Source organism: Lepisma saccharinum, chromosome 4 (assembly GCF_977018435.1).
Source record: "Lepisma saccharinum chromosome 4, izLepSacc3.1, whole genome shotgun sequence".
Lineage (NCBI taxonomy): Eukaryota > Metazoa > Arthropoda > Insecta > Zygentoma > Lepismatidae > Lepisma > Lepisma saccharinum.
In genome coordinates this window covers 113133295-113160932 of record NC_139232.1, presented here as the reverse complement: position 1 = coordinate 113160932, position 27638 = coordinate 113133295, and the positions used below count along the sequence as shown (strand labels likewise).

Below are 27638 nucleotides of genomic sequence, written 5' to 3'. Positions count from 1 at the left end.
GTCCCAGGAGATTCATTCTTTGGAGCTGTGGAACAAAAAATGCCCGTAACAGGGCGAGATATGAGTGTTGATTGACTACGCCATCGAAGAAATAGGGACCTATCAAGTGTTTAGCGGACATAGCGACCCAGAGCATCACATGTGGAGGGTTGTTTTCCAGCTCTTCGTAATAATGCGGATTTTCCTTGGACCAGAAATACACATTCCTTGCACGTGCACTTCGATATATTGCTCATTCATCGGAGAAGAAAAGGTCAGCCCGCTGCGGGAGTGTCGGAAATACTTCCAACATTCTTCCACATGCTGCATGTCGTCTACGCATGTCATCATCACTGAGCTCGTTGACGCTTGCTGGTTTAAAGGATATCAATCCAAGATCCTTCTTCATGTGTCGTAACATTGTTGTTTTCGGGATTCCAAGCTCAGCAGACCGTTTGCGCAGTGACTTCTGTGGTGACCGAAGCACAGATGCCTCCACTCCTGTACATGTGTTCTGTCTTTTGGTTGGTGCACCAGGCCTCGGTTTGTCTTTGATACATCCCAACATAAACAGTTTCTTTTCCCAACGCAGTATTGTCAGTTTTTGTGGTGCATTTTTTTGGAATCGTCTTGTGAAATCTCGTCGCACATCCTCCATGGTCTTGCCGGTATGTGGATGTTCATGGGCCCAAACACTGACAACAAGGCGCTCTTCTACATTGTAGGAGCTTGTGTCAGCCATCTCTGCAAAAGAAACACTGAATTAGAGATAACAAGATATTGATTGGGGGGGGGGGTAACAAGACATATGGACCACCCTGTAGAATGTACTGTGTATTTTGTACCTCCATTGGTTACATTGAAAAGGCTCAAAAATTGTGTTCTTAAAGGCAAGGATAATTTCTTTTTTTATTTCACTACGTAGTTCAATAAGACTGTAATGTGTATGTGAATGTTTACACTGTATGACCACTTTCTTGGAGTTTAAGACAACGAAGGGGAGGGCAAGGGGGGCACAGGCTCCCTGGAAACTGAATGTCAGTCTAGTTATATATTTCACACGTATAATTTAATTTCAGTCAGTAATTTCTGTTAATCAGTGTCGGCGATTAGGGGTGTTGTTGCCCCCACTATTTGCTATTTTGGCCCCGCACTAGGCTTACCCAATTTACCAAGGGAAAGTAAAGTATCCTTGCCCCCCGCCCCGTTTTGGCACCTTGCTCCCCCAGTTTTGAAAGGTTGCATGCCTGTTTCATGTTTTCCTTATTTACAGCATCGCACCCCCAAAATTTCTTTCCGCGTCCCCTCAGCACCCCTAGATGATTAATCCTGGCGCAGCCGCTGTGCACAACCCCATAGTTTTTCTCAAAGGCCAAATTTATGGACATTTGGCTTTAAATTTACCGGCCCGCAGAAAGGTTGACTTGCAAATTCTCCCCCTCCCCTCCCTAGCCGGGAGTCTTTCGGAAGAGAACTCACTCTCCAGGTCCCCCGGACAAACTTTGTTTTCTCCCTGAATCAGGCACGTAATCCAAGGGGGGACTTAGGGGGCTGGAGCCCCCCCCGAAAGTTTTCGGTTTACACTAGATAAAATGAGGCTTTTGATTTCTTCTGGTGGTGAAAAAAGTAATGTGACGATAATTTAAGGAGAGAAATAATTATCTAGGCAAGACGGAGAATGTTCTGTAACCCTGTTATTGATAATAGCACCTATCCAAGGTGGGGTACAGGGGGCTCGAGAACCCCCCCAGGAAATTTTTAAGTTTACACTAGATATAATTAGATTTTTGGCTTCTTGAATAATGTGGCAATAATTTAAGGTGGCAGCACCCATTTTGGGTCCCCACGCTTTTGATGCATGAGGAATTTGTTGCTGAACGTGTTGCTATTATATTAAATTGCAAGTTTGATTTATCTTAACCTCTTACCTCAGAAATTATGTCTGAACATGATAGATGAATAATCAGTCTTGTAAAACTAGATTTTAAGAAAGATGATCGTCAACAGCAGAAAATATATTACCGAAACTCAAAAAACTTTAAAATCTGCACAGCATTTGTTTACGCCACATGGAATATTTTATCTACTGTTTCATGTCTCGCAACCTCTAGGGTTGAATCTAAATTATTGTATTATCGACCCATGACAGATAAGGACGACCCAAATGACGTCAAGTTTAGTCCTCTTTGTGTATAAAGATGCGATGTTTAGCACCATTCGAGCTACCTCGACTTTGCCCTTTAACATATTTATTCTTCGGTTCAGGAGAATGTCATTTTCGGAAACTTGTGACTTGCTACACAATCGACTACATACATTTTTATTATCGATTTACACGAGAAACTCTTACATTTGTTGAAAATAACGTTTGAATAACCATCCCATCACGGTTTAATGTAAAGCTTAGGGCAACAAAATGACGAACAGAATTATTTAGGGACACAAGGGGTTCCGCCTGTCTCCTTCTGTCACTGTAGAATATTATTTTTTTAATAAATTAAATTTTATGGTCTGTTATAAAAATGTTTTTAAAACAAACTTTTTTTTAAATCATAGGATTCTCATCTCACCTTCTCCGCTTCATACAGGTTTATTTAAAAATGCGCCACACACGATAATGTTAAATGATTAGTCGGTTCCCGGCAAAACTTCCTGCAGACAAGTTTTTGGCTGTAGCCGAATTAGTTTTACCCGTGGTAATTTGTTGGAGAAATTTGCTAAACCATCGGTAAAATTTCGAAACCTTTTCTCCCGGTAGTTGAGTCTCGTTTTTGTAATATTCATGCAAAATACTACGAACGATGGGTGTAGACTCGCGACATAAAAAACAACAGAACATCAACGAAAATCTAGCCATTTAGTTCGCAAAAATGATGATGGACGATGACATCTCATTCTCTTTTCATGGGGTCGATCCGGATGAAATTCCATTTGCTTTGCTAGTTGGCAATCCTGCAATGCATACACGTTTAGAATCTTCGTCAAAAGAGGAGAGTCACGTTAGCAATAATTCCATAGCAAGGAATTGTGTATCCACTAGTCTGACGGTAAGTTGAGCGAGAATATTCCACGCTTTATATCCAGAAGTTTCGGGCAACCAATTCAGCAAAATTGAAATGTAGCTATTCATTTCCACACGCATGACAGTGCATGATGCAATCAGAATGTAAGACCAGTTACTGCCTAAGGCTGTCATTTTTGTTCTCTCGTGATTTGTATGACTCAGTGTCTCGTGATACGCAGGTAGCAATATAAAAGAGTATACAAGAGTTCATCGTCACAGTGTATTGAAAGTGTAGAAGGTAAGTGTTGTAGTGTATGGTGTGTGTCTTTGTGACCATACCTTTATGTTTTGTTTGGAACAGTTGTTCTGGTGTGACAATTATTGAGTATATAAGTGCTGTAAAGGAATGTAAATTTAACCCTTGGAATAATTCTCAGAACAATGCATACTTTCTTGATATTTGTATGGAACAAATCGTTACAACGTACAAGTGAAAATAACAGTGTGTGACAACGTACAAGTGAAAATATAACAGTGTGTGGCTTTCTCTACCTAGATTCGATGACAGTATGTTTACGCAGGGTTTTTATTTTATAAGTAATCTACAACAATTACAGCAATTTGTAATAGACTAAGCAAGCTTGTTAGCAGATTCTTTGTTTGTTTTGTAATCAGGAGTAAATTGCAGTTGTTAGGGAGCGTTTGAAAAATATGCAGAACTTGCTACAACTTATAACAATTTGCAAAAAAAGAAGTTAAGTGCTCCCCTGTGCATAGCACCACGCCATGAAGGCGTATAGGGGGTGTGGGGGTAACGACCCGAGTACAATCAATTGCACTTTACAAAATCCAGTTTCTTGCAATTTGTTAAAGGAACCATTTTATTGACTATTTTTTCTGAAAGGAATTGTAATAACATTGACAGTTAATGAGTGATGATAATTGGAGCAGGATGCATCCAAGGTCCAACCACCCTCAGTTTTTAAATAAATACCGTTAATCTTTGGTCATCAAATTTATTCAGTTAGCACGAGCAGGGAAATTTAAGTAGTGAATTTGTATAATAATAAACATATTGAACTTGATCCATACAGTTTAGTCCTACCCAATTACATAGTGGGATATGATTAAGATGACCGGACCCCTCTCCGATTTTCTTCATATTTGAAATCTAAAGTTTGTCTGAAACGTCTAGAAATTGCAAAATAATTACGAACCATTGACGCTAGCCCCACAAACCATTGACATGTGCTTTCGTTAGTTTTGGGTAGGTTAGGCAAACATAGTTAAAATTTCGTGTCGTGGTAGTATCAGGAATATATATTTCCTTGTGAAACAAAAAAAATCGCGAAAATCTACTCTTTCCATTCCGAAAACTAACAATTTTGCAATTTCTAGACGTTTCCGACAACTTTTAACTTCAGATTCGTGATTAGGAGGCCTCAATTAGTGAGTATGCCAAATATGAAGAAAATCGGATAGGGGTCCGGTCATCTTAAGTCGTTCCCATAGTGGTAACGTTGTTACCGTGTAATCAGGAGGTCCCAGTCGAGGCACATCGCACAGTGATTCGGATCCCACTTTGAACTAGGTCCAGTCCAGATTAGCCTATATGTACATAAAGTGGACTTAAAAATCAGTCAACCAAACAGTTAATTTTTTTGTTTTGGTGCAGAAACATTTTCATGTGAAACTTTTTTTTTTTTTTTTTTTGCAGAATTCAAAAGGAGCATCCATCACAACAATGGCCAGCGCAAACACAGTCTCATTCAAAGTGTTCCTGGAGAACGTGAGAAACGGTGACAAACCTGAGGTGCGACGCTTCGGCATAGACCAGGAAGTGGTGTCCAATTTCACCCACCTGAAGGAGAAGCTAAAGGTTGTTTTCCCCTCACTAAAGTTACAGGACTTTGATGTAAAATGGAAAGGTGAGTTTTATGTTAGGCCTTTTTGTTGTTACTTTTGCATTTGGTAGCTTTTCAGGGTGTGGGTGAAACCTAAATGAAAGTTGAAATTGAAATCCGTGTATAACTGACTGTCTAGATGCATTATTACACAATTTTATGTTTTTCACAAGGTTCATATTCAGTAGGCAAAATTAGAATTAAAGCAAGCAAAATTTGTTAATATGATTTGCTTCATTTTTGCTTTTCCTTATCAATTTGTAAAACGTTTTACCATTAACGATGTATTCTAAATACAAACAATACCCCCCTGAAATCCCTTGATATTCACTGATACTGCCATTGTTTCAAGTGAAGAAAATGTGCTGTTAAGGGGAGGGGGGAGAGGGTTTAGAGCAAATATGGATGTTTTCATACATAAGCTTTTTCTTTTTTATTTAAATTATGTGTGCATGTATTTCCAGTATTCAGTCAGGGTGAAGTCCCAGCAGAGGGTGACTGACATCGGGGCTCACATCACCTCCACTATGACCGAGATTGAGAATGTGTGAAACTACCAGCACACTCCTTACATGCCTCCCCCACATCAATGCCTAGGGGATAACTTTACCTTATTATATTCTGACGGTAACATTTTTATGGCAAGATTTATGATGGAAGCATTATTTGTTCGGTAACACTTGGAAGTAAATGATAAGAAAAGAGGATAGGTCATTAATTCAGAAGTGGTTTACTGTGTTGCAAATTTAGGACTCTCGAAAGGAACACAACTCTACAGCAAATCGTATACTGCACTGGAATGCATGTGTAATTATCTCAAATGAGATTCCTACAAAGCTAGATCTGCTCGTGTGTGGTGCCAGAGAGATTTTTAAAGTATCTTTCTTTCCCTCTTAATTATAGACGCTGATGGTGATGAAGTGCTCCTGTCGAGTGATGAAGAACTGATGATAGCCCTGACAGAGATGCAAATGGATGTCCGCAAATTATATGTCACTGCAAAAGCCCCATCCCAAGCAAAGATGGATGATGATGCACAGAAAGGTATCGTAGAAATGCTACATTATTTTCCTCTACGTGTAAACACGCATGTCTTACCTTTTTTTTAATGTAGAAAAATTCAAAGTTATAGAACTCCCATGTAGCCAAATGGTGGCTTTTGGGCAAGTGGTCCTAGGTTTGATTTCTAGTGTTGACCCAGCATTGTGAGAACAATTTGCAAGCTGCTTGAAAAGATGAAGTAACAGGCACAGACATCGAAAGCCACAAGTGTTGAGACTGTTTTTACACGTCACACAACAAAACGTTGCGTGGCAAGCAGTGGCGGTCCCTCCATGGAACAGGCTGTTCCCACCTGTCTATCGCCCTTTTGAGCTATTTAAATTATCCATGTTAACATAATGAGAACATTTCTTTCTCCTGAAATCAAGGTTTCCAAAAGTAAATTGAAGAAAACTTTCACCTTTGCAGGATGTTTGTTTACTTCACCTACCCTCTTTGAGCCTCATCCTTCCACCCTCCACTGCCTGAGGCTGAGTATTTCCGACCACGTGCATAGCTAAACGATCCCCACGGTCCTAACGAAGCTAAACTTTCTAGCTGTAGAAAGATATAGCGTGTTCGCTTTTCTTAGTTTTTTCTATGTGCTGAAGTTTAATTGTGTCATAGTGATACTTTTGAGTGTAGTAAGTCTATAATTTCATAATCTTGTTACAAACTTGTGTCTTCGCATACATAGAAATGGAAAAATCTTGTACAGTCTAAACGCCTGCTAAATGCCTTAAGTTACCTTGGCTAAATGCTGCAAAAGTAGCTTCAGAGGGAACAGCTCCAGTCCACCTGTTCCACCAGCACCAAGACCAAAGTTTCAACACACGCAGCGACAGGACAAGAAAGCAAATGTTGCGAGTGTTGTATGATCAACCAGCTGAAGACAAAATCTTTTAGTTTATTATTGAACTCTGCACAAAAGACAGCAAACGAACACCCATCCTAACTGAATTAAAAAGTGGCAAATTATATTATATTGTTGTCTTTGTTTGTTCCTGAGAAGAGAGTTTGGAACAGTTCTGGTTTTGTCACATTAAGAACTTCTACAAATCTAGCGGACGTCATGAAAAAACTCAGCCATCTGTATGCCATTATTGCATTGAGAACATTTGAATTGCAAGAATACTCAACTCTATAACCAACGTCAACCTAATTTACAAATAGAGATATGAAGCAGCTTTCAACAAAACATTATTTTTTTCTCTGATCACTCGTAAATTGCTTTTATTGAATTTTTTCTTTGTTGTGCACCAACAATTTTGTTTTTAATGTTCTCTTTATATTATGTACCGTGCGTTCATTTCGATCTTCAGCCGAGAGATCAGGAGAAGCGTGGCGGGCGGCGCTGACGGAGATGCCAACATTTACGTCCTGTAATGTCCGCTTATTTTTATGGACATATGCAGACATTTATATAAATATTGCAAAACGAGCACTAACCTGTGTTATAACACACAAACGTTCTTGTGTATTTCATCACACAAATAAATACACTTTACAAACTATGTTAAGAGCCACAGATAATAAAACATTTTAATCATAGTTTTGACCAGTAACGTCCAGCTTAAGTTTATATCCTTGAAAGAGTTTTGTGTCGATGGGGATCGTTTGGAGGTTTCGAATGTGCAACACTGTATCAAGATTACGCTGCAGACGAAACCATTAAAAGTCAATGGTTTTCGAGAGCTTCCTTGCAATCCGAAATCTCCGAGCTCGAGTTTTTTGTTCCTTTGCGACTAGATGAATACAGATCTGTGAATATAGTGGCGAGCAGATGTAAACCAAGAGCGTGTTAATTTCGTACTGTACGTAAGAGTGTTATTCTTGGTTACTTGTTTGTGTTATTGCAGTGTGTATGTGTGTTGTGTCAGTGAGACTATTGGAATGCCAGCCTCAAGGTTCACATTACGAGGGGGTGCTGATAAGTTCTCGGCCCGACCCAGAAGGACTTTAGCTACAGGCACGAAAGTTTCAGGCTATTCAACGTATTCTCTCCGAAGGTCTACACACTTGGCACTTTGTTGCTCCAACTTCTCTAACCCCTTCAAAAGAATAATGATTTCTCCTGGTCTGCAAAAAACTCTTCGGCAGCTGCTATAACCTCGTTTCTAAATTTCTGTAGACCATTGGGCTTTGCCCCTAAAGACGTCCTTGGCAACACCATTCATTTGTACCTAAAACCATTTGTAGGAAATTTTGATTCTCTCATTGAATAGTGAAGTGATGCTAGCATTGTAATTTTCCAAGAAATGTTAGGAGTGCATCAGTGCTTGAAATAGTTTCTAGTGGCAAGAATTGAAAAAGTTCCACTAAGCACTTGATACATACAATGATGATAATTATTCAACACTATTTGCCCAATGAAAATGGTAGCATGATCCTGCTACAAGGTATGTCAAGAGATACATTTAAGAGATTCTGTGATGCAAGTTCATTTACTTCTTCTCTTCACTTGATGTATTTTTACTTCCAGGCACATCCTTGCATCCTGGTGTTTCTTGCGATGGCTGTGACTCAAATGTTGTAGGATTCCGTTACAAATGCCTCCAGTGCGTCGACTATGACCTCTGCACCAACTGCGAAGCAAAGGGCCTGCACCCAGATCACCACATGATACGCATCCCAGTTCCCGTTATATGGGTAGGTCTAAGAAATGCAGAGTTGAAGTGTTCTTCATTGTGTTAGTTTCTTGTTAATATCCACTTGAGAGATTAAGATCTTATTAATGTTGAAATGGCAGGACAGCCAATACCAATGTAAATATTGGCTCATTAAATTAATCACTCATATTCAGGTGTCCAGTTATTTTTTTGTGGTTGGAGTTTGAGATTATGACACAGTTGTGTGTCAAAAGTGAATTGTTTAAAAAATGTATAGTCTGTGCACTAATGCTATAATGCAAATGCTACATAATGCTATATGCTATGACATGTACAACTACTTGTATCATTCAGAATTACTAAAACATTTAACTGTCAGTGTCTGCAGAAATCTGTAGGACGAGTATTAATACAAGTTTATTGTGTAACGCCAATTTATGTTCCTAGATTTTATATTTTTCCCCATTATAAGTTTTTTTTTCCTCCACATTGTCCTGAAAAATGAATATTTCAGGTTCCATTTTATATATGTAGAAGAGAGGAATGGAAAACTCTCTTGAATGGGGTATTCCGATGAAAAGTATGAGTTTTATAACCTCGAGATTGTTGCCTTTTGTTTACAGTCCTGCTGTTGTGTCCTAGCCAATGTGTAAGTTGGGCCCAGGTAGGTTCATTTGAATCAATGTTCAACTCTTGAGAGGCAGCTGTAATTTTTAGTGTGACACCTAAGTGAATTTATGAAGTCAACTGTGTTTAGCATCTACAGTGGAACCTCGATTTTACTTTTTTAGGGGGCCAAGGTCACAAAACTTAAAATGCAGGAAAATGTAAAACTGAGGCAAGTTTTATAACATTTTGCTTTTATACAAGATCACCTTCACATTGGACAGTTGGTAAATTTCCTTTACATCACACTTCTTTCTCATATAGATTGTGTTTTGCTTCTTTAATCACAGCCACTAATGTAAATGCATACCTCCAGACATTTGCAAGAGAACAGTCACAAATAATGTATCTGAATTGGCACTTGTGGCATAAATCTTCTCGGCAATCAATTTGTGGTGCTTACATTTTGAAACATTGAAGTGTGGTGAGTCATCAGGTTTTCCAAGCCTTGTGCTAACCAAAAGATTTCACCTTATGGAAAATGTTTCAGCAGAAATAAAGGCATATTTTAAATAAAGTTAGATTGCCTTAATTGGTCCAAAGACGTCATCATCCTTCAGTCTCCTGCCTCTGGCTAGGTTGGCATGGTCCAAAGAAGCACAGAAATTAAAGTTTCTTGTGTACGCTACTTCTGACATTTTACTACATGTATGCTATGCAAAGTTGCCAAAAATATCAGTCTAGTTTCAAACCTTTTTTTGATGTGGAAATATTGTGTTGCAAAATGCACCTGTAGATGCACGGTACTAGTTAATTTCCTCTGTTTCAGCGCCCTCACTTTGGAAGGAAGCTTGCTCGCCACCTCTCGAAGTCAGCCAAGAAGGGCCAGGGCCAGGGCCAAGAGAACGGGATGGGGGAAGGTGACTGCAGGGGCCCCTTTCGCCATCACCAGCACTGGAGGAACAGTGGAGCAGTGCAGAGCTGGGTCGACACGCTGGCTCAGTACCTGAACGAGTGGGCCAGGCTCCCGGAGGAGGAACAGCAACAGCAACAGCAACAGCAAGAGACTGCAGGGTCATCCACAGGGAAGTCGAAAGAGGAGAAGAAACCGGAAGACGACCCTCAGTCCAGATATCTTAGGACTGTTGGCGAAACTGTAGCCAACTTGCTTGATCCACTGGGTGAGTACTAGCTTTCGTGTACCAATTTTTCTTGTGTCTAGTGACCATGAAATGTTAGATTTTTTTCTCATTATTGGTAGGATCTGTTAAGGAATGTTAATCGCTGGATTAAAGCACCAAATCTATACCACTCAAACTTTTGCCCAATGTCTAATGTGGAGGTACCAGTGCTTCCCTGATGACATAGTGCTAACGTCATCACTTTGTAATCAAGGTATTGTGGGTTCGATACCTGGTAAAGGCACATCCCACTTAAAGCTAATTAGATCTGATTTCAGTTAGCCATTCTGTGCATAAAGTGGACTTAAATCAAAACTCAAGATTATCATATTAAATATAACCATCATTAATAATGAATTACATGAAAGTGTTTTCCTTGTAAATTTAGCATCTCACATGACAAACAAAATTGCTTTTAGATATAGTGCAACAATGCCCTAGGATACTTCTGTGGAAATTCTGACTATCATATGAAAAAACAAGTTAAGCCATTCTTGTTTCAGTATGTTATGTAGTTAATATTTACATGTGGGAATAGAAGACTTGTATAAGCAAAATTTTTCTATTGCTTAGACAGTTAAGATTCATGTGTGGAAAAAAGCAATAATTTTGTGTTTCTTGTGAAAAATATTGTTATTTCTGGTAAGGTTTTTTACAAGAAAAGTTAATGAGTTGCAATTGAATCAGTCCCAGAACATTGTTCCATCCAAAATAAACAAATACCCCAGAAATGTCTCAACAATCAGCCATGTTGGTTTCTCTCATATATTGTTCCTCAAATAGAAAGTTCTTCGGTGAAGAAAACTCTTCCATCTGTCCATAAAAAGGTGTCACTAGTATATTCTCAAAGCCAAACGCAATTTATCTCCAACTTTACGTCTGTCAGTAAAACTGTTGGTTTGCGTGACTGATTCAGTCACAGACAAAAAAAAAAAGTCCTGGGCTGGATGTAATGTGTTCAGTTGTGAATATCCCTTGATCAGTTTTATCTAATCTTCATTCATTGTGGTTGCAATTAGCCAAAGGTTGCAGACAACAGATGCAAAAAAAGATTAAGTATCAAAATACTTGTGCATCTCTTATTTTGCACCTGTTTTCTGCAATCTTTGGCTAATTGCAACCACAATGAATGAAGATTAGTTAAGACTGATCAGGAGTGGGAGTAAGGCCAAAGGGGAGATAGAGATGTCGGTGGAAAGAGCAGACAGTGGAGAATTTGAGGAGAAGAAGACAAGATTGGAACACTGTGGAAAGAGAGGCTTGACTTCTATGCCGACCCAGCCAGAGGCAGGAAAGAGGGAAGGATGATGAACCAAATACTTCAAATTGACTGACAGAAACTTGACACTGTACTAGTGTGGATATTGTCTAATGGTACATTTGTTTTTATATCTGTAGGAATTAATGTCCAAGTCGATGTTGAGCACAACGGAAAAAGAACCAACATAGGGGGAAAGAAGAAGAGTGAAGAAGAATCTGAAGGCAAAGAAGGCCAAGAGAAGAGATCAAAGGCCAACGCAACACAGGAAGAGGAAGCAGCTCCTGCTGACGGCAAGAAGCAGCCTGAGAGTCCCATGGAGGTAGCCAAAGATGCAAGCGAGAGCCCTTCGAACGAAGGGTGGACACTTCTGCACTCCGAGGAAGAGAAGTCTCAGGCATCTGCCCCAACTGCTGTGTCAGAAGAGACAACTGGTATGTTATAATAGCCAAACAATGTGTCTGGTTCATTTTCTGCATAGGGTGTCTGGTAGCAAAATAATGTACTAGAATTTTATATTCATAATTTCACATATCAAATAAGGTGAATATTAATAAAGCTGATATTTAATCAACACAAAATCCATTTTATCACACAATACTGGAGTAAAATTAATGAGAATTATGAGTTTTACATACGTTCTGTGTAGTATTGTTAGGGTCACATATTTGAGGTGAATAAAATACCAATATTTCAGTACAAAACTTGACACATTGTAGTAGCACATTTATGTCGTCAGTGTGTGTTAAGTGTATTCCTGTGTAAAGAAGTTCTACAAGGGTCGTTCAAGGTTGACCGGGACTTTTATTTCTGCAGAGGAAATAGGTAGCAGAAGAAACACCAAACTATGTCACTTTTTCAAAGTATTCTCCGTGCGCGCCGAGGCACCGTTGCCATCGTTCTGGCAGCTCCCGAATTCCTTTGGCGTAGAAAGAACTTGGTTGTTGTCGTAGGCACTGGAGGACATCGCTCCGCAGTGCTTCGTCTGTCGTGAATTTCTTCCCTCCCAGATGGTCTTTAAGGGGTGCAAACAAATGATAATCACTGGGGGCTAAATCCAGACTGTAGGGGGGATGGGGCAGAACTTCCCAGTGCATGTCGGCCAGAGTTATTGTTGTCACATTGGCCGTGTGAGGGTGGGCATTGTCATGGAGAAGAATGACATTTCCAGACAACATCCCAGGTCTTTTCTTGCGAATGGACTTTTGTACAGCACCACTCAACAATGTGGAGTAATACTGGGCATTAATCGTGCTCCCTTTGTCCAGAAAATCCACATGGATAACGCCCTTCATGCCCCAGAAGACACTTGCCATGATCTTTACAGCGGACGGCTGCGTTTTGCTTTTCTTGGGGGGCGGGGAACCTTTATGCTGCCACTCCATGCTGCGTCTTTTGGTCTCTAGGGTTGAATTGTGCAACCATGTTTCATCACGCGTGATGATGAATTGCAACAATTCAAAACCGATTCAGAAGCTGATCACAGACCGTCCTGCGTGTCCACTTCTGATCGAATGTCAGCTGGCGGGGAACCCACCTTGCACAGATTTTGCGGAAGCGTAAGTGGTCGTGAATGATTGTCTCAACACTCCCGACACTGATATTCACCTCGGCAGCAATATCCCGCACTGTTACTCGCCGGTTCTCAAGAAGAATCATTTGCTCAACACGTGCGATATTCACTGGTGTGACTGCAGTCGGGCGAATGTGTCCATGCGCTTCATTTGTCACCAGCTCCCGTCCTTCGCGAAACTGCTCACACCATTCGTACACTCTTGTCCGCGACATCGTTTGTTCACCATACTGTGCTTGCAATCGTCTGAAAATCTCAGCTGGTTTCACTTTCTCCTTCACGAGAAATTTGATTACACACCGCTGCTCCACAGCCACAGACACACTGCTTGCCGCCATGTTCGCTGCAACTGCTGCGCATGCACGAAATACGTCATGCCGGGCGCTAGTTACTCGCGAATGAGTACATTACGTCACCCGAACGTTTCATCATGATCCGGCTATTCATCGATTTTTTACGTACGAAAATCCAGGTCAACCTTGAACGACCCTTGTATTTTGCTTCTCAAATATTTACAGCAGAAATAATCCATTTTTCTGGATTTTGCATAACTTGCAGGATGTTTGAGATTTCAGAAAATGTTGCTGTAAATAAATGCGTAAATTTTGTGTTTAATAGATTATTTGTCAGTTCATTTGGATCATTTTGTGACAAAATATGGCAGGAAAATGTTATTTCTTCACATTTGTGTTTTTTACAGAAACAAAATATGCATCCATTCAGGTTCATATTTGATTTATAGAATATCAGTGATCAGCATTTTATATTGTACTGGTAAAGAATTCATATCCTGCCATCCCCAGGAGCTGTTTTAGTAATGTGATTTTTCCTTGTGCTTTCAGGACAACAGAAACAGCCAGAAGCTCCTCCCCCTGCAGAAAACGTGGCAACACATACTTTCGTTGCACCACCACAAGCATCAACAGCAATACCAAATTTCACCCCATCTACAGGCTATTCATTCCGCAGGCCCTTCCCTCCTCCCCCAGCTCCCGGCTTCTCTTATCCTCCCCACCCCGTCCTCTACCCCAACCTTCACAACCCCCAACAGATGCAGGCCCCTCATCCTGCCTTCAGACCCCTTGGTGTTGGTGCAGTGCCACGCCCAGCACCAGTGGGCCAGCCCGTTAACCTTCAGAGTCAGATGCCACCAAGTCCGGTGCCAGTTGCCCCAGTCGAACCTCCGATGGCATACACACCCATGCATCCAAGTAAGTCGGAGTGAATTTCCTTTATAGAACAATATTTCACAACAGCTCGCAGTCAGACAGTGATGCATGTGCAAGATAGGATGAGCTAAGCTTGATTTAAACAGATCGATAACAATATTTGAACATATTAAAATTTCCAAAGAACTTAAAATACTTTTAAGTTTGCTAATATAATTAGACTTGAATAAAGATTTTTACGCATTCTGTTTAAACATACTTTTACCACATTTTCCTACAATTTCAACTTATACCGGTGCTAGGAAGGTAAAAATCAGTGGTGTAAATGAGTCTTTAGTATATGCAGATGATGACTTGCTAAGGAACAATGTAAGTACAATTAAGAATAATTCAAAAATATATGTTAAATCAGCAAAGGATATAGATTAGATATTAGCACAAAGAAAACAATTTACATGTTTACAGGTCATAACCATGTGTGAGGTAATATTTGAAACTTTTAGTGAAGAAAACAAAGTAATTATGTACATGAAATTTTGTGTTTCTGCATTGCATAATTGAATAGTTTTCCCCCTGATTAATTTCGAAAGCACTCTGCCTTCATTCACTAAGGGTACAACATCTGAAGGCAGAGAGCTTTATATTGAGGGGGGGGGGAGCTATTCAATTATGCAATGCAGAAACACAAAACTTCACGTACGTAATATTTAAACTGCGTTTACTGCATCCAGCATGAAAACAAAGTCAGTTTGAGATGAATCTGAAAGTGTGTACTATATTATTTGATTGTTGGTTAAGTTTTATCAGGAAAACAATGAAAGTGTGTTGTTACATAAAAACAATGAAAGTATGTTGTTGTCTAACATGCCCTGCCACCGCAGCATTCTAAATTGAAGTTGCAAGTAACAGAATTAAAAAGATGTTGTGTCTGGCTGAAATCTTTAATTTTTCAAAAATAAGTTTCAAAATTCAAATCCTAATTTCCAGAAATAACATAGTCTCTTCTAGCCATAATTTCAATGTTAAGTGTGAATTTTGAGATAGGATTGTAGTAATATGCCATGTAAAATGAGGAATGTCCTTTTCAAGGCAAATATGCAGAAAATAGTTTTATTTTGTGAATAAGAACAAATGGTAGATACTGATCAAAATGTATTAAATAACGGAAAAATATAACACAAAAACTACATGTGATGAAGCATTACAAATATTAATTTATTTCTAGATCCTCGTGTGTCAGAATCGCTGGATAAGATGATGTCCATGGGGTTCACCAACGAGGGAGGCTGGCTCACCCAGCTGCTGGAGATCAAGGATGGCGACATTGGCAAGGCTCTGGATGTTCTCCAGCCAGTCTCCAAATCCAATTAAGGACCATGCACTTGTGACCATGCATTTCTCTTTTTCTTTCATTTAAATTTTAATAATAGCACAGTTTGAATGTCTTTAAGTTTCAAAGTAAATGTTATATAATTTTTGTTTTGTTCTTTTAGAATTTTAACACTGGAGCAAGAGATAATTATCCAGTTTGCTTATATATTTTAATGGTCCAATTTGCACAGTAAATATACAGCTTAGTTGTTGCATTATATGTGCATGTAACGCTTAAATATTATGAGATGTATTACTGTTACTGCTTTGGCAAATTATTTTGTGGGTTTATGTATCTAGATATATTATAGAAGGAAATTAATGTTAATACTATGATAACTAATGTAAATCCAGATGACAGTGGGAAAATGCAGAGAGGTTGGTTGATAAGCGCGACTGTAAAAGTTTCCTCAAAATGCTATCTCGAGTTCCTGGTGTTATAAAAATGTAGGTACTCTTTCAAGGATGTATAATTACATTCCATTACATACGTGTGTAATAAATTCAAAGTAAAAAGCAGGATTATATTGCCATGGGTTGCCTGCTTGAATTTTTCTCCCATTGGTGATTGTCAAATCTGTTATGGTTATGGCATTGCAATTTATTGAAGAAATAAAGTGTTAAAGCTTACAATGTGTTCTTATTACAGACTAAATGTACCATATTATCTTTCAGATGGTAAATTTGATAAAAGTTTTCTGTATGAAACATTTAGTAGGGGAAAAGGGAAGAGTGAAGCCTCCTCCTTTATAATGTTCTATTTATTATCTTCCCATACATATTAAGATGCTAGTAGCATGCTCGTGGAGTTTATTATTATAGTCATAGAGGATCTTATTTCAGCTTGAACTCATTGATATATACAAATTTTAAACTATTTTGCAATCATCAATTTGCATTCTTAAATCCATCATTCATATATGACGATCTGATTTAAATCCTTTGATCATTTTCAACATTGGTGCTAAAAAGTGAAATAGAATGAAAAATTATGAAGCCAGACTTACACAGATGAGAAGGAATGAAGAATGTACAGTAACATATCAAAGCAAAACAAGCTAAAAAATTGTCTCCCGTGCCTCCAGTGTTATACCTGTATTTCCAGATACTTTCACAAGGGAAAACATGATGATTTGGTCCTGATGGTATAGTGGTAACCTCTTGCAATCAAGAGGTCCAGGCCTGTAGTGTTCGGATCCCACTTTATTAATTGTAGGTCCAGTCCTGTTAGCCTGTCTGTGCATAAAGTGGACTTAAAGACAAAACTCCAAATGATAAGTGACCTAAAGTTTCCAGTAATAAAGGATTTACAGCTTGGTGGTGAAAAATCAAAATAAATAGCACGTGAATAAAATTGTGTTGACACTTTCAGGTCTAATAGTTATATCTGATAACTCTGTAAGTTCTGTTCAGTTTGGTGAAAACATAAGACTTGCAGGTATGAGAGAAAGAATGGTTGACAAATTAGAAAATATGTTCTGTATTTCTTCCATCATTGCTATCTCCTTTCAACCTCTTTCCATAAATTTTGCTTATTTTTAAAGAAATATTTCCTTGGTTTTGATTTTGTTAGACATTACTTCATATCTCCATATTTACCTCATTTCGTTGTTATCTGGTACGAGGGTCACTATTTATATTTTGAGCCTTGGCAACACTGATTGAAGTTAGGCGCGTTTTGACGTTTGCACGAATCGTCTGGCATTATTGACCATAACGTACTTGAAATGTTTTGTCAATAGCTTCATTTGTGTTGTTTATGTTGCCTCTGAATGGTACACAACAATTTGTTTGCCAGAGGTCTTCAGTCAAATACGGAAAACAAACGCCCTCCGATCATTCTTCATCAAGACAATGCCAGCTGTCACACATCTCGTCTAACAACAGACTTTATGAACAGTCAAAAAATCAAATTGATGGGTCATCTGCCTTACAGTCCTGATTTGGCACCCAATGACTACTTCTTGTTCCCGAATGTCAAGAATAAATTGCGTGGACAACGATTTTCGTGGGCGGAAGATGCCGTTGATGCGTTCAAAAACCATATTATGGAGGTGTCTCAAGAAGATTGGAAAAACTGCTTTGACAATTGGTTCGAACGAATGCTAAAGTGTATTGACCATAAAGGAGAATACTTCGAAAAACAATAAAGCAGTTTTCAATGCCAAATTCCTGTTTTTTCATTGTTAGGCTCAAAATATAAATAGTGACCCTCGTATAGTGGTACCAAAAGCAAGAGAACTTATTCAGAACTGTAAGTTCCTTTGATGGTCTGAGCTGAACAGATGGAGGGGGCAGATGCACAAAGGCTTCTGGCTGAAGCTTCTTTTCTTTGTGTCCCATGTCTGTGAAATATCCAAAGTATTTACACTTTGTATTCAGTGGTAGTTATTTCTTTTACCATTAATAACTTGTATTAATTTTTCTAGGCAACAGGTCACTGAAAAATATATATTTTTAGTGTACAGTGTGTGTGTATAATGCATGTGAGTATAAAGCATGATTAAGTGTTATCTCAAACCAAAGATAAATTTGATTTATGGCACATACTTAGATCTTTACAACTGCAATGGTGATTGGATGTAGATATATATTTAATCTTCACATTAATCAATGGAAGTAAAATTCAATAGCAATATTTTTATCACCAAGGACATACCTGATGGAAAATATGTGAAGCTTCCTCTACCTGTGCCCTAAAAATATATCTATAATTGTATTTAACAAGTATAATGTTCCTTTGTCAGCACATAATTGAAAACCGAAATCTAAGCCACTGATGCAGAATGTCAGAATTCAACAAAATAGTGCATTTGCAAATGGAATAGGTAAGTTGTTACTACAAGTTTACATTTATTTTAATATGAAACATAAATCATGTGATAATCTTCAGCTCATCCCCAAAATTTCATTCTAATGCTTAAACTTGGGCATTTCTTCTTATGAAAAGGCACTTAATTTTGAACTAGTTAAGTGTGGGTCATTAGTGGGGAAGATTGATGAAAATATTTAATTTTCTAGCATTTATAAGTTTGAAAAGGAACATTAGTTTCGAATTGCATGCACATTTATTTTGAGAAAGTGTTTAGAAATTTGTATGTATAAGTTTCTACAAGTTGGCATGTAAAGTTGTTAGCAGATTACCCGTCATTTTCATTTCACAGCTTTACAATATAAAGAATAGAAGGCCAAAAGTATTGGAATTCAATCGCTGATACCAAAGTAATTTTAAGATACTTATACTATTTACCATAATTATGTTGGGACTAGTCTCATGCTTTGCGTAATTGACTTATTTCAATACAGTTATGGGTAGGGCTGAGCCGACACTGATGCCGATGTATCGGTATGGGCCGATACCAGTGGTATTGGTATCTGAAATTATAAGTTGGAATTCATCTACCGATACCAGGTGATACTTTTCCGACATTTTGATCTTTCACAGGGTCTGCAAAAATGCCATGCAACATTTTCGCGTAGTCTAATTTATCTTGGAAATTATGCATCAAATTTGCATGACAATTATATTTTGTGATTACCTAATACTATTTTAATATTCTGATGCAATTTTTAATATTCTAAAGCAAATTTCTTGGTAAATTGATACATATAATTGGAGAAGAATATTTACACACCAACATTGATCAACATTTTGAACAAATTTTAATTATTGCAATTTTCAAGGATCAGTATTGGTGGGAATTGGTAAGAGTATCGGCTCAGCCCTAGGTATGAGATTTTGTAACATAAAAGTATAATGCAGTATAGATGATTCAGTTGTCAGTATTTAGTGTTGATTCAGTATTTAGTGTTAATTCAGAGAGATTTTTCTGAAATGAATGCTGAATGCTTGGTGCAAATTGACAAGAAATACTGTATTTTACATGGTTATGTATAGAAGAATTATTTCACTAACGCCAAATATTTTGTTTAATACAAATATTACAAGTCAATAATCAACAACAATTTATGATTACATTAGAGCAGTACATTTTGTAACACTGTAGTGATTAATACACATTAGGAACTAATTCTTTTGATCATATCCATCTTCACTGATTTAACTAGTGATATATACTACATTCAATACAAACAGACACAATAAGAAGTATAGTAAATACAGGCGCAAGACATCTATATACAGGGTGTATCATAAGTAATAGCGCAAACTGACACAGTTGAAAGTTTTCTCTTTGTTTACAAAACAGAACATTTCCGAGAGGTGGCGTTGGAATCAAACAGGATGGATAAAAAGAGCAAACCTTGGAAGGCGAAATTAGTAAAGCACTTGGCATTTACAAAATGCAATCAGTGACTGCTTCTAACCACACATTCGCACACATTATTAGTATTTTACCAACTAGGACGACGTTTACAAACAATGAAGTGGGTGGCAGCTTGTAACCACACATTCACAATTATGTCGAAAATTGCTCGTTTGCAGACCCATGTTTACTGAGACTTTCTTGCTTCTATTATTGTGTACTTCCTACTGTGTCAGTTTGCTCTATTACTTTTGATACACCCTGTATATATATTTCAGCTGATACACTACAGCTTGGCACTTAGCACAGTGGTTCAGATCACACTTTAAACTGTAGGTCCAGTCCCGATTAGCTTTACTGTGCATATAGTGGACTTAAAACAACAAATCAATCAACTACAGCTTGGCCCAGAATTGAAATTTTGCCATTTTTATCTACAGTCATTTGTTTATTGTGCCCCTAGAATGCATTCCTCATAGCAGCTGGCAGCATCAAATATCGTATCCCTCAACGCATAGTTTTTCAAGGTGAGATTTTGTCTAGTTTCTCTTCCGTAAGGACACTGCAATAGAGGTAATTCATATCAACATGTTAAATGACAACAGATCTATGCCGTCGGAATGTAACACCTTCCTGTCTGCCATGAAAGCCAGTAGTTGCTTTCATAGGGACCGATGTGTTGTGTAGAAGAAGAATTTATATTCGCTTCTGTGTGATAAGTGGTAATTTCAATAAATGTTGAGTGTTGATAAGTGTTGTTAGTTTTGTTATTATGATGCAACATAAGTATGCTTGTAAAAAAAACATAATTTTTCTGTGCGATTCTTCAGGATATTTTATCGAAATGTGGTGGCAGTACAATGACAAACCTTTCCATGATTTCTTTACTTGTAATTATGAAATATTTTAATTAAAATACATCTATGTGCTTGAGTTGAGGAAATATGTATATCCGATTTTGCCAGCAATGGCAATTACTACTGCTATGCTGAATGTGTTCTATCAATACAATAGCCAAATGAAGGCACTGTAGTTTTGGTATACTTCTGCATCAAATGTACCTTAGAATATATATGTACTTAAGTGTATTTCTTTGTCTTTACAGGTAGCAACTTCAAATAATGGCACAACGTTTGCAGGCGAATTTACATTCAACATTAAGCACTGTGTCTGTTGGATGTCATGGAGATCTTGTGAAAGCTCTGAAGAACCAGGATCGTAAAGCCTTCATAGACATCCTCAACAAAGATGAAGTGGGTTCATCAATTGATGTCAACACGGAATACAAAGCCTTGCGTTATCAAACATGTCTGGACTTTGTTTGTGCCGAAGGGAAATTGGATTTGGTAGAAGTTCTTCTCGAGTCTGGAGCCGATCCGAACAAGATCAACAAGTTGCGGAACAAACCACCTCTTCATGCTGCTGCTGAAAAGGGTCACCATGAAATCATTCGGTGTCTTCTGAACCACGGAGCAGACGTTAACATTCAAGGTGATCAAAATCGCACGGCTTTGCATGTAGCTGTTGAACAACTTGCTCTTGCTGGGCTTCGGAAGGAAAGTGACTCGAAGCAAAACCTGGAAATTAAAAGAATGTTCTTGCAGTGTATACGGGCTCTTCTGGAGAACTCTAGTATTGAAATAGATAAAAGCGACAACGAAGGTAAAACCCCACTTCACCTTGCAGCAAATCTGGGTGGAAAGGAAGCGGTTGAACTATTGCTCGATTATGACAACAATATGCAATACTCGTTCACTTCACAGAAGGAGGAAGGCCAGGAGAACCACATGATGAAGAAGTTAAATATAAACTCTATGGATTCATCTGGAAACACACCACTGCACTACGCTGCTAAGAATGGCGACAAGAATATGATAGCAACTTTTATACGCCACGGTGCTTATGTTGGACTCAAGAATAAAAACAACGAGCCTACCATCACATGCATCGATCCTAACGTGCTAGAAGAAATATTTGATGAATGCTTGCTCACAAATAATGAACCGACTGGAGGTGAAATGTACAAAATAATTTTCGAATACGACTTCTTAAATCCCCAGAGAAAATACATATCGATGGAATCGGAAAAATCAAGGACTGTGCTAGTTCCTGAGGCTGAGCCACTGTTGCACATAAGCAAATCAGAACAGCACAAACACTTGCTGAAACATCCTCTCATCACAAGTTTTCTGTTCCTGAAATGGCATAGGATAAGATGGTTCTTTTACGGAAATCTTATATTTTACACCATATTCGTGACATGTCTTACTTATTACCTTCTAACCCTGTTCGGTACGGAGTACAGCGTTGTTGAAAATTATGCCAACCGTACCAATGGAAGTAATATAACATTTCAAGGAATCACCGGTGCTTCATTGAAAAGAGACTACACTCATCATGCACTTCGTGTATCCTGGATAATTGTCAGTGTCGTACTTGCTTTCTTGGTAATTAGGGAAATTTTTCAATTTGGAGTGTCCGCCAAGAATTATCTCTCAAATTTCGAGAATTGGTTTGAAGTAGGACTGATTGTGATGTCATCGGTCATCATGTACACTTCTTACGATGATGTGAAGCAACACTTATCTGCTATTGTCATCCTGTTACTCTGGACCGAACTGGTCCTTCTTATTGGTCGCCATCCAAGTTTATCAACTTACATCACAATGTTCACGACAGTCTCGCACAGCTTCATGTTCTTCCTGCTATGGTTCTCGCTCTTCATTCTTGCTTTCACGTTCAGTTTCTTCATCCTGTTTCACCGAAGTGAACAGAACGGCAAGAATTTCTTCAGGAAACCAGGGAATGCCCTGCTGAAGACTTTTGTGATGATGACTGGAGAATTTGACATCGAAACACTTCCTTTCGGTTCTTGCAGCATCACAAGTCACATCATCTTCATCCTCTTCCTGTTCTTGATAACGGTCGTCCTGATGAACCTGCTTAATGGCTTGGCCGTGAGCGACACTCAAGCGATCAAACTCAAAGCCGAGGTTGTCAGTTTAACATCGCGGGTAGAGTTAATATCTTACATTGAAATCATGCTGCTAAGTAATCCATTTCAGTTCATTCGTAACTCGCTTCCTTCGTGCTCTTTGAGCGCATGCAGAAGTCTCAGGGTTGCGATCATGAAATTCAGAAAAAGTGTTCTTCTGTTTCCAGGTATTTTGCAAAATGGCCATATCAAAGTTTTCCCAAACAAGAATGCTAAAATTTCCCCTTCAACATGCAATAACTGCAAAGGATGCAGTAAGTGCACAATGCCGAAGGAAATTGTTCAATCTGCGAAGAATATATTTGCAAAGAAGGAACACAAATCAAAGGATGAAGAGATAAAATTTGAGCTAGAGACACTGAAACAGATGTTGAGCAACTTGCAGGAAAAACTGAACAGTATGGACAAAAAGAGTTAGAATCTGTAAAGATTTTTACAATATGACACCAGCAGATTCTATTGTATAACTCGTGCTAGATTATACATATTCACTATTTAATATCAAATGCCATTCTTTCGTATTGCAAGTGGTGGCTTTTTACAAATGTCTCATATCGTGTCACACCCAATAGAACTGAAAGAATAAACCAGTACTGTGTAGAAATTGAAGAGTAAAAACTGGCTGCACCAGGATTTCTACATCATAGATCTCCCATGTGTGCTTTGCTTAAATGTAAGGTAATGAAGCTGGCTTCCATGGGGATTGGTCAGTGTATTGTGCTATGAAGCTGGAGATCCCAGGTTGGAACCCTGATGTATCAATGTGTCTTTCCCATCACTCATTTATGTTCATCATTATGTTTAACCCAAAACAAACAAAAATAGTTGTATACAGTTCCACCCTAGGAGATGCCTGACACCATTAACATCATTGTTTCAAAGGCAATAGATCATGTTGTCATATCACTGACAGATAAAATTTTCACACAGGTAAAACAGTGTTTTTTATAAAATCAGGTGAAACCAGGTCTGACTCAGTAGAGAAATTACATGGTATGCCAGAGAGCCAGGTTTGAGTTCTGGCCGAGTCTGCATTTTTGACTTAAATTTCTGTGTATTATTGTTATTCTTTCTTCCATTTTCAGTCTAACTACTATTATCCTTGAATTCACTGGTTCCCATGATTCCACCCTTTCTTCCATTTGCTCATTAACTATTATTCCAACTCCCTCCTTAGCTCTTCTTCCTCTACCTACTCCAACATATCTCAGCACATATCCTCTTTCAAGGCACATTATACCACTGCCTTTCTTCCTTACTTCACTTAGTCCTAGTACTGCTAGTTTATACTTTTCCATTTCTCCTACAATTTCCACTTCTTTTCCATTAATTGTTTTAATATTCCAAGTTCCAATTCGGATATTCCATTTCCTTGCTTGTCGTCTTCTACTAAATCCATCCTTTCCGAGGCTACCTTTATTTCTCTGAATCCGCTAGTTTTAGTCTGGTGTGGGGGATTAGCCCAACGACCAGGCTGATTTTTATTTTCAGGGTTTTCTCCCATATCCTTTGGTGCTCCCACACCCCTGCAAGTACTGCTATATGCTGATGATATAGTCTTAATTGCTAGTAGTGAAGAGAATTTACAGAGGAGCGTAATAGAATGGGGAGAAGAACTTGCGAGAAAAGGGATGAAGATTAATATTAAGAAAAGTAAAGTTATGCAGGTGGCAAAAGGAGAAAAAGATCATGAAATAGCAATTAGATATGGAAACGAGAACTTGGAAGAAGTAGACGAATATGAATATTTAGGAACCATCATAACAAGTGATGGTAGGTGTGATGAAGAAATCCTAAATAGGAAAAGAAAAGCAAATACAGTATATTATCAGTTCAGTAAAACAATAATGGGAAAGAAAGAAGTGGCAGTAAAGACAAAAATGCAGCTATACAAATCAGTATTGGTCCCTACATTAACATATGGAATGGAAAGTTTACCACTTCAAGATAAACATCTGAGTAAAATTCAGGCTAGTGAAATGAAATACCTGAGAAGAGCTGTTAATAAGACTAGGAGAGATAAAGTGAGGAATGAAAGAATAAGAAGAGAAGTGGAACAGGAGTCGCTAGAGAAAATAATTGAAAAGAGACAGCTAAAGTGGTGGGGACATGTATTCAGAATGAATGAAGACAAAAAGGTAAAGCAAATTCTAGAAGTAAAGGTGCAAGGTAGGAGAGGTAAAGGAAGACCAAGGATAATGTTTGAAGACAGAATGGAAAAGATTGGAAGAGAAAGGAATAAGACAATAAATATGATGAAGAGAATGATGGGAAACAGACAGGAATGGAGGAGATGGATCGAGGCAACCAACCCTACGCTATGATGGCAGAAAGGGACTAGAGGAAGTAAGTAAGTAAGTAATTTCTGTGTACCTAATGTAGGAAACCAGTGCAATTAATTACATGTCCCACACCATGGCCGTGTGATCTAAGGCGGAAGCTTTGGGCTCCGGATACGGAACATGCACAGGTTCGAGTCTCCTGGGGGAAACATAACTTTTGTGATGTGATTTCGACTTGTGTATGGGACTGGTAGCCACCAATCATCATGAGGAAATTGGGGAGCTACGAATGAGGAGTATAACCCGGTCATGGAAACCTACAGCAACGATTGGGGGTGCATCATGCTGACCACATGTCATCCATAACTGGTTGGATGGTCTGCCACCTCAGCAGGTGGGAGTGAGGGCGGAAGTCAGTAGATAGGCCCTGACTCTCACGGGCTGTTGCACTATGGGTTTAATTAATTATATAGTGTGTTGAATCAGATCCGTATGGGTGATTGTTTATTTGTGACAATACATATGATCACATAGTTGCCAGCTCTTCTGCTTGTAATCATACTTTTATCTTTTGTTACTAGATGTCACTGTCTTGATTGTACGTATTATTTGTTGTCTGTTGGCATCAGTGGGCCTGATGAGATGAATAAGAAGCATGTAAAACGTCGTTCACATGTAATGGGTAAAAATGTGCTGTTTAAGATATTAAAATGTGAGTAAAATTAACAGTGTAAACAATCAATTTAGACTTAATACATAATAATCTACTCTAATGCATTACCACTTGTCTAAATATGCAATTTTCAGTTTTTCAAGTATTTTGAATCCAAGTTAAATGTAGCAATTTAATAAGGGTTTAAATAGTTCCTAATTACTATTATTATAATTAATTGCAGGCCAATGTAATGGATTTGGCATTTCTAAAGTTTGCATGTGTTTATAATAAATTTAGGCCTAGTTGCTCAGTAGGAAGAAAAATCATATGACGAACTGTCATACCTTGAAACAAACTTAACATGCCAATAAATTATATATGATTAGCTCAAATTATTATTGTAACATGTATAATCATTAAAGTTTGGTTTAAAAGAAGTGCATTATTCGAAGTGAAACAAAGGTTCATAAATATGTACAAATTTTAATTAGTATTAGAATTATATACCATTGTATGATATTTATCCACTCAAAGGATGTCCACAATGCAAAATATTTGTATTTGGGAGGATACCTTTTTCAGCATCCTTGCGACAAGGTACGTGCTTATTTCAATTGTAATTGTAACTGTAATTGTGAAAAGTGGAAACATTACAAAACAAGCAGTTTCTGTTACAGACTTCCTGTACAACAATTTGCCAGGACCTGTTGCAATGACTGAAATAACCTCCCTGTATAATATGATCATTTTAAGTGGTTTTTGTTTTTCCTGTGATGTTTCATCCTGGTTTCCCAGAACTTTCTCAAGCTTACACCAAGATGAACACACACACACAACCTTAAATGACTAGTTACTCTACACTACTTGTACCACAATTCGCAATACAGTACACCACATAGTACTACAGAGTGACTAGCTATGTAAGGTCGTGTGTGTGTTCATCTTTGTGACCAGGATGAAACATCACAGGAAAAATAAAAACCACTTGAAATAACCATATATTATTTTTCATCTACAAACAAGGGTTTTGTGAATCTTTAAGAAGAATATTTAAGAAGATTAATGCAAGTTCCGTTTGCAAATTTTGCATCTGCAGCATGGAAGTAGGTAAAGGCAGCTTGCATTCTGAGGTTTTTATTGTTTTTAAGACAAAGATGCCTATTACAGAGAGTCAAACAGCTCTTACTCATCATGCTGTGTGTTTATAAAAATGAAGAGAATCTGCCTGTGGACTTCTTGCCTCAAGGCTCCACAGTCAACGCAAAAAAAATTGCACCATGTGATCCAGAATAAGCAACGTGGTATGCTTACCCCCCCCCCTCTCTCTCTCTCTCTCTCTCTCTCTCTCTCTCTCTCTCTCTCTCTCTCTCTCTCTATATATATATATATATATATATATATATATATATATATATATAAATCAAATAAGGTAAAAGGAAACACTCACCAGACAGTAGGAAAATTCAAAATTTTCGCTAATTTATAGCATCATCGGCTTCCGGTTCCGTCTTCTGTTTCTTCTCACACCGATGATGCTATAAATTAGCGAAAATTTTGAATTTTCCTACTGTCCGGTGAGTGTTTCCTTTTACCTTATTTGATTTTTACTTAGCCCTGTCTGTGAATTTTGGCCCTCCTTGCTTTTATCCATTATATATATATATATATATACAGGGTGTTTCTAAAGGTCGTTTACAATGCTTGGGAGGTGATTCCTCACACGAAAACAAGCAAAAACTCTAAGTT

The 27638-nt window shown here is 38.2% G+C and overlaps 3 protein-coding genes across 5 annotated transcripts; 2 read left to right on the top strand and 1 right to left on the bottom strand.

Annotated features, from left to right (window-relative positions):
- Nucleotides 1-232: 232 nt before the first annotated feature.
- LOC145987060 (uncharacterized) lies at nt 233-547 on the bottom strand. The gene has a single exon (XM_083121517.1). The coding sequence runs from the start codon at nt 545-547 to the stop codon at nt 233-235; it is 315 nt and encodes a 104-aa protein (XP_082977643.1).
- Nucleotides 548-2834: 2287 nt separating this feature from the next.
- ref(2)P (refractory to sigma P) lies at nt 2835-16328 on the top strand. 3 transcript variants are annotated; one of them, XM_083121203.1, is made up of 8 exons: nt 2835-3026; nt 4701-4911; nt 5791-5931; nt 8411-8577; nt 9973-10324; nt 11723-12016; nt 13998-14366; nt 15550-16328. In XM_083121203.1, exons 1-8 carry the CDS (start codon nt 2850-2852, stop codon nt 15693-15695), a joined length of 1857 nt encoding a protein of 618 aa, XP_082977329.1. In that variant the 5' UTR covers nt 2835-2849; the 3' UTR covers nt 15696-16328. The 3 variants fall into 3 exon arrangements, with proteins under 3 accessions (XP_082977329.1, XP_082977331.1, XP_082977330.1); XM_083121205.1 differs by lacking the exon at nt 2835-3026 and adding an exon at nt 3124-3281; XM_083121204.1 differs by lacking the exon at nt 2835-3026 and adding an exon at nt 3530-3550.
- Nucleotides 16329-18376: 2048 nt separating this feature from the next.
- LOC145986783 (transient receptor potential channel pyrexia-like) lies at nt 18377-26073 on the top strand. The gene is made up of 2 exons (XM_083121202.1): nt 18377-18523; nt 21066-26073. The coding sequence occupies exon 2, from the start codon at nt 21082-21084 to the stop codon at nt 23371-23373; it is 2292 nt and encodes a 763-aa protein (XP_082977328.1). The 5' UTR covers nt 18377-18523; nt 21066-21081; the 3' UTR covers nt 23374-26073.
- The last annotated feature ends 1565 nt before the right edge of the window (nt 26074-27638 follow it).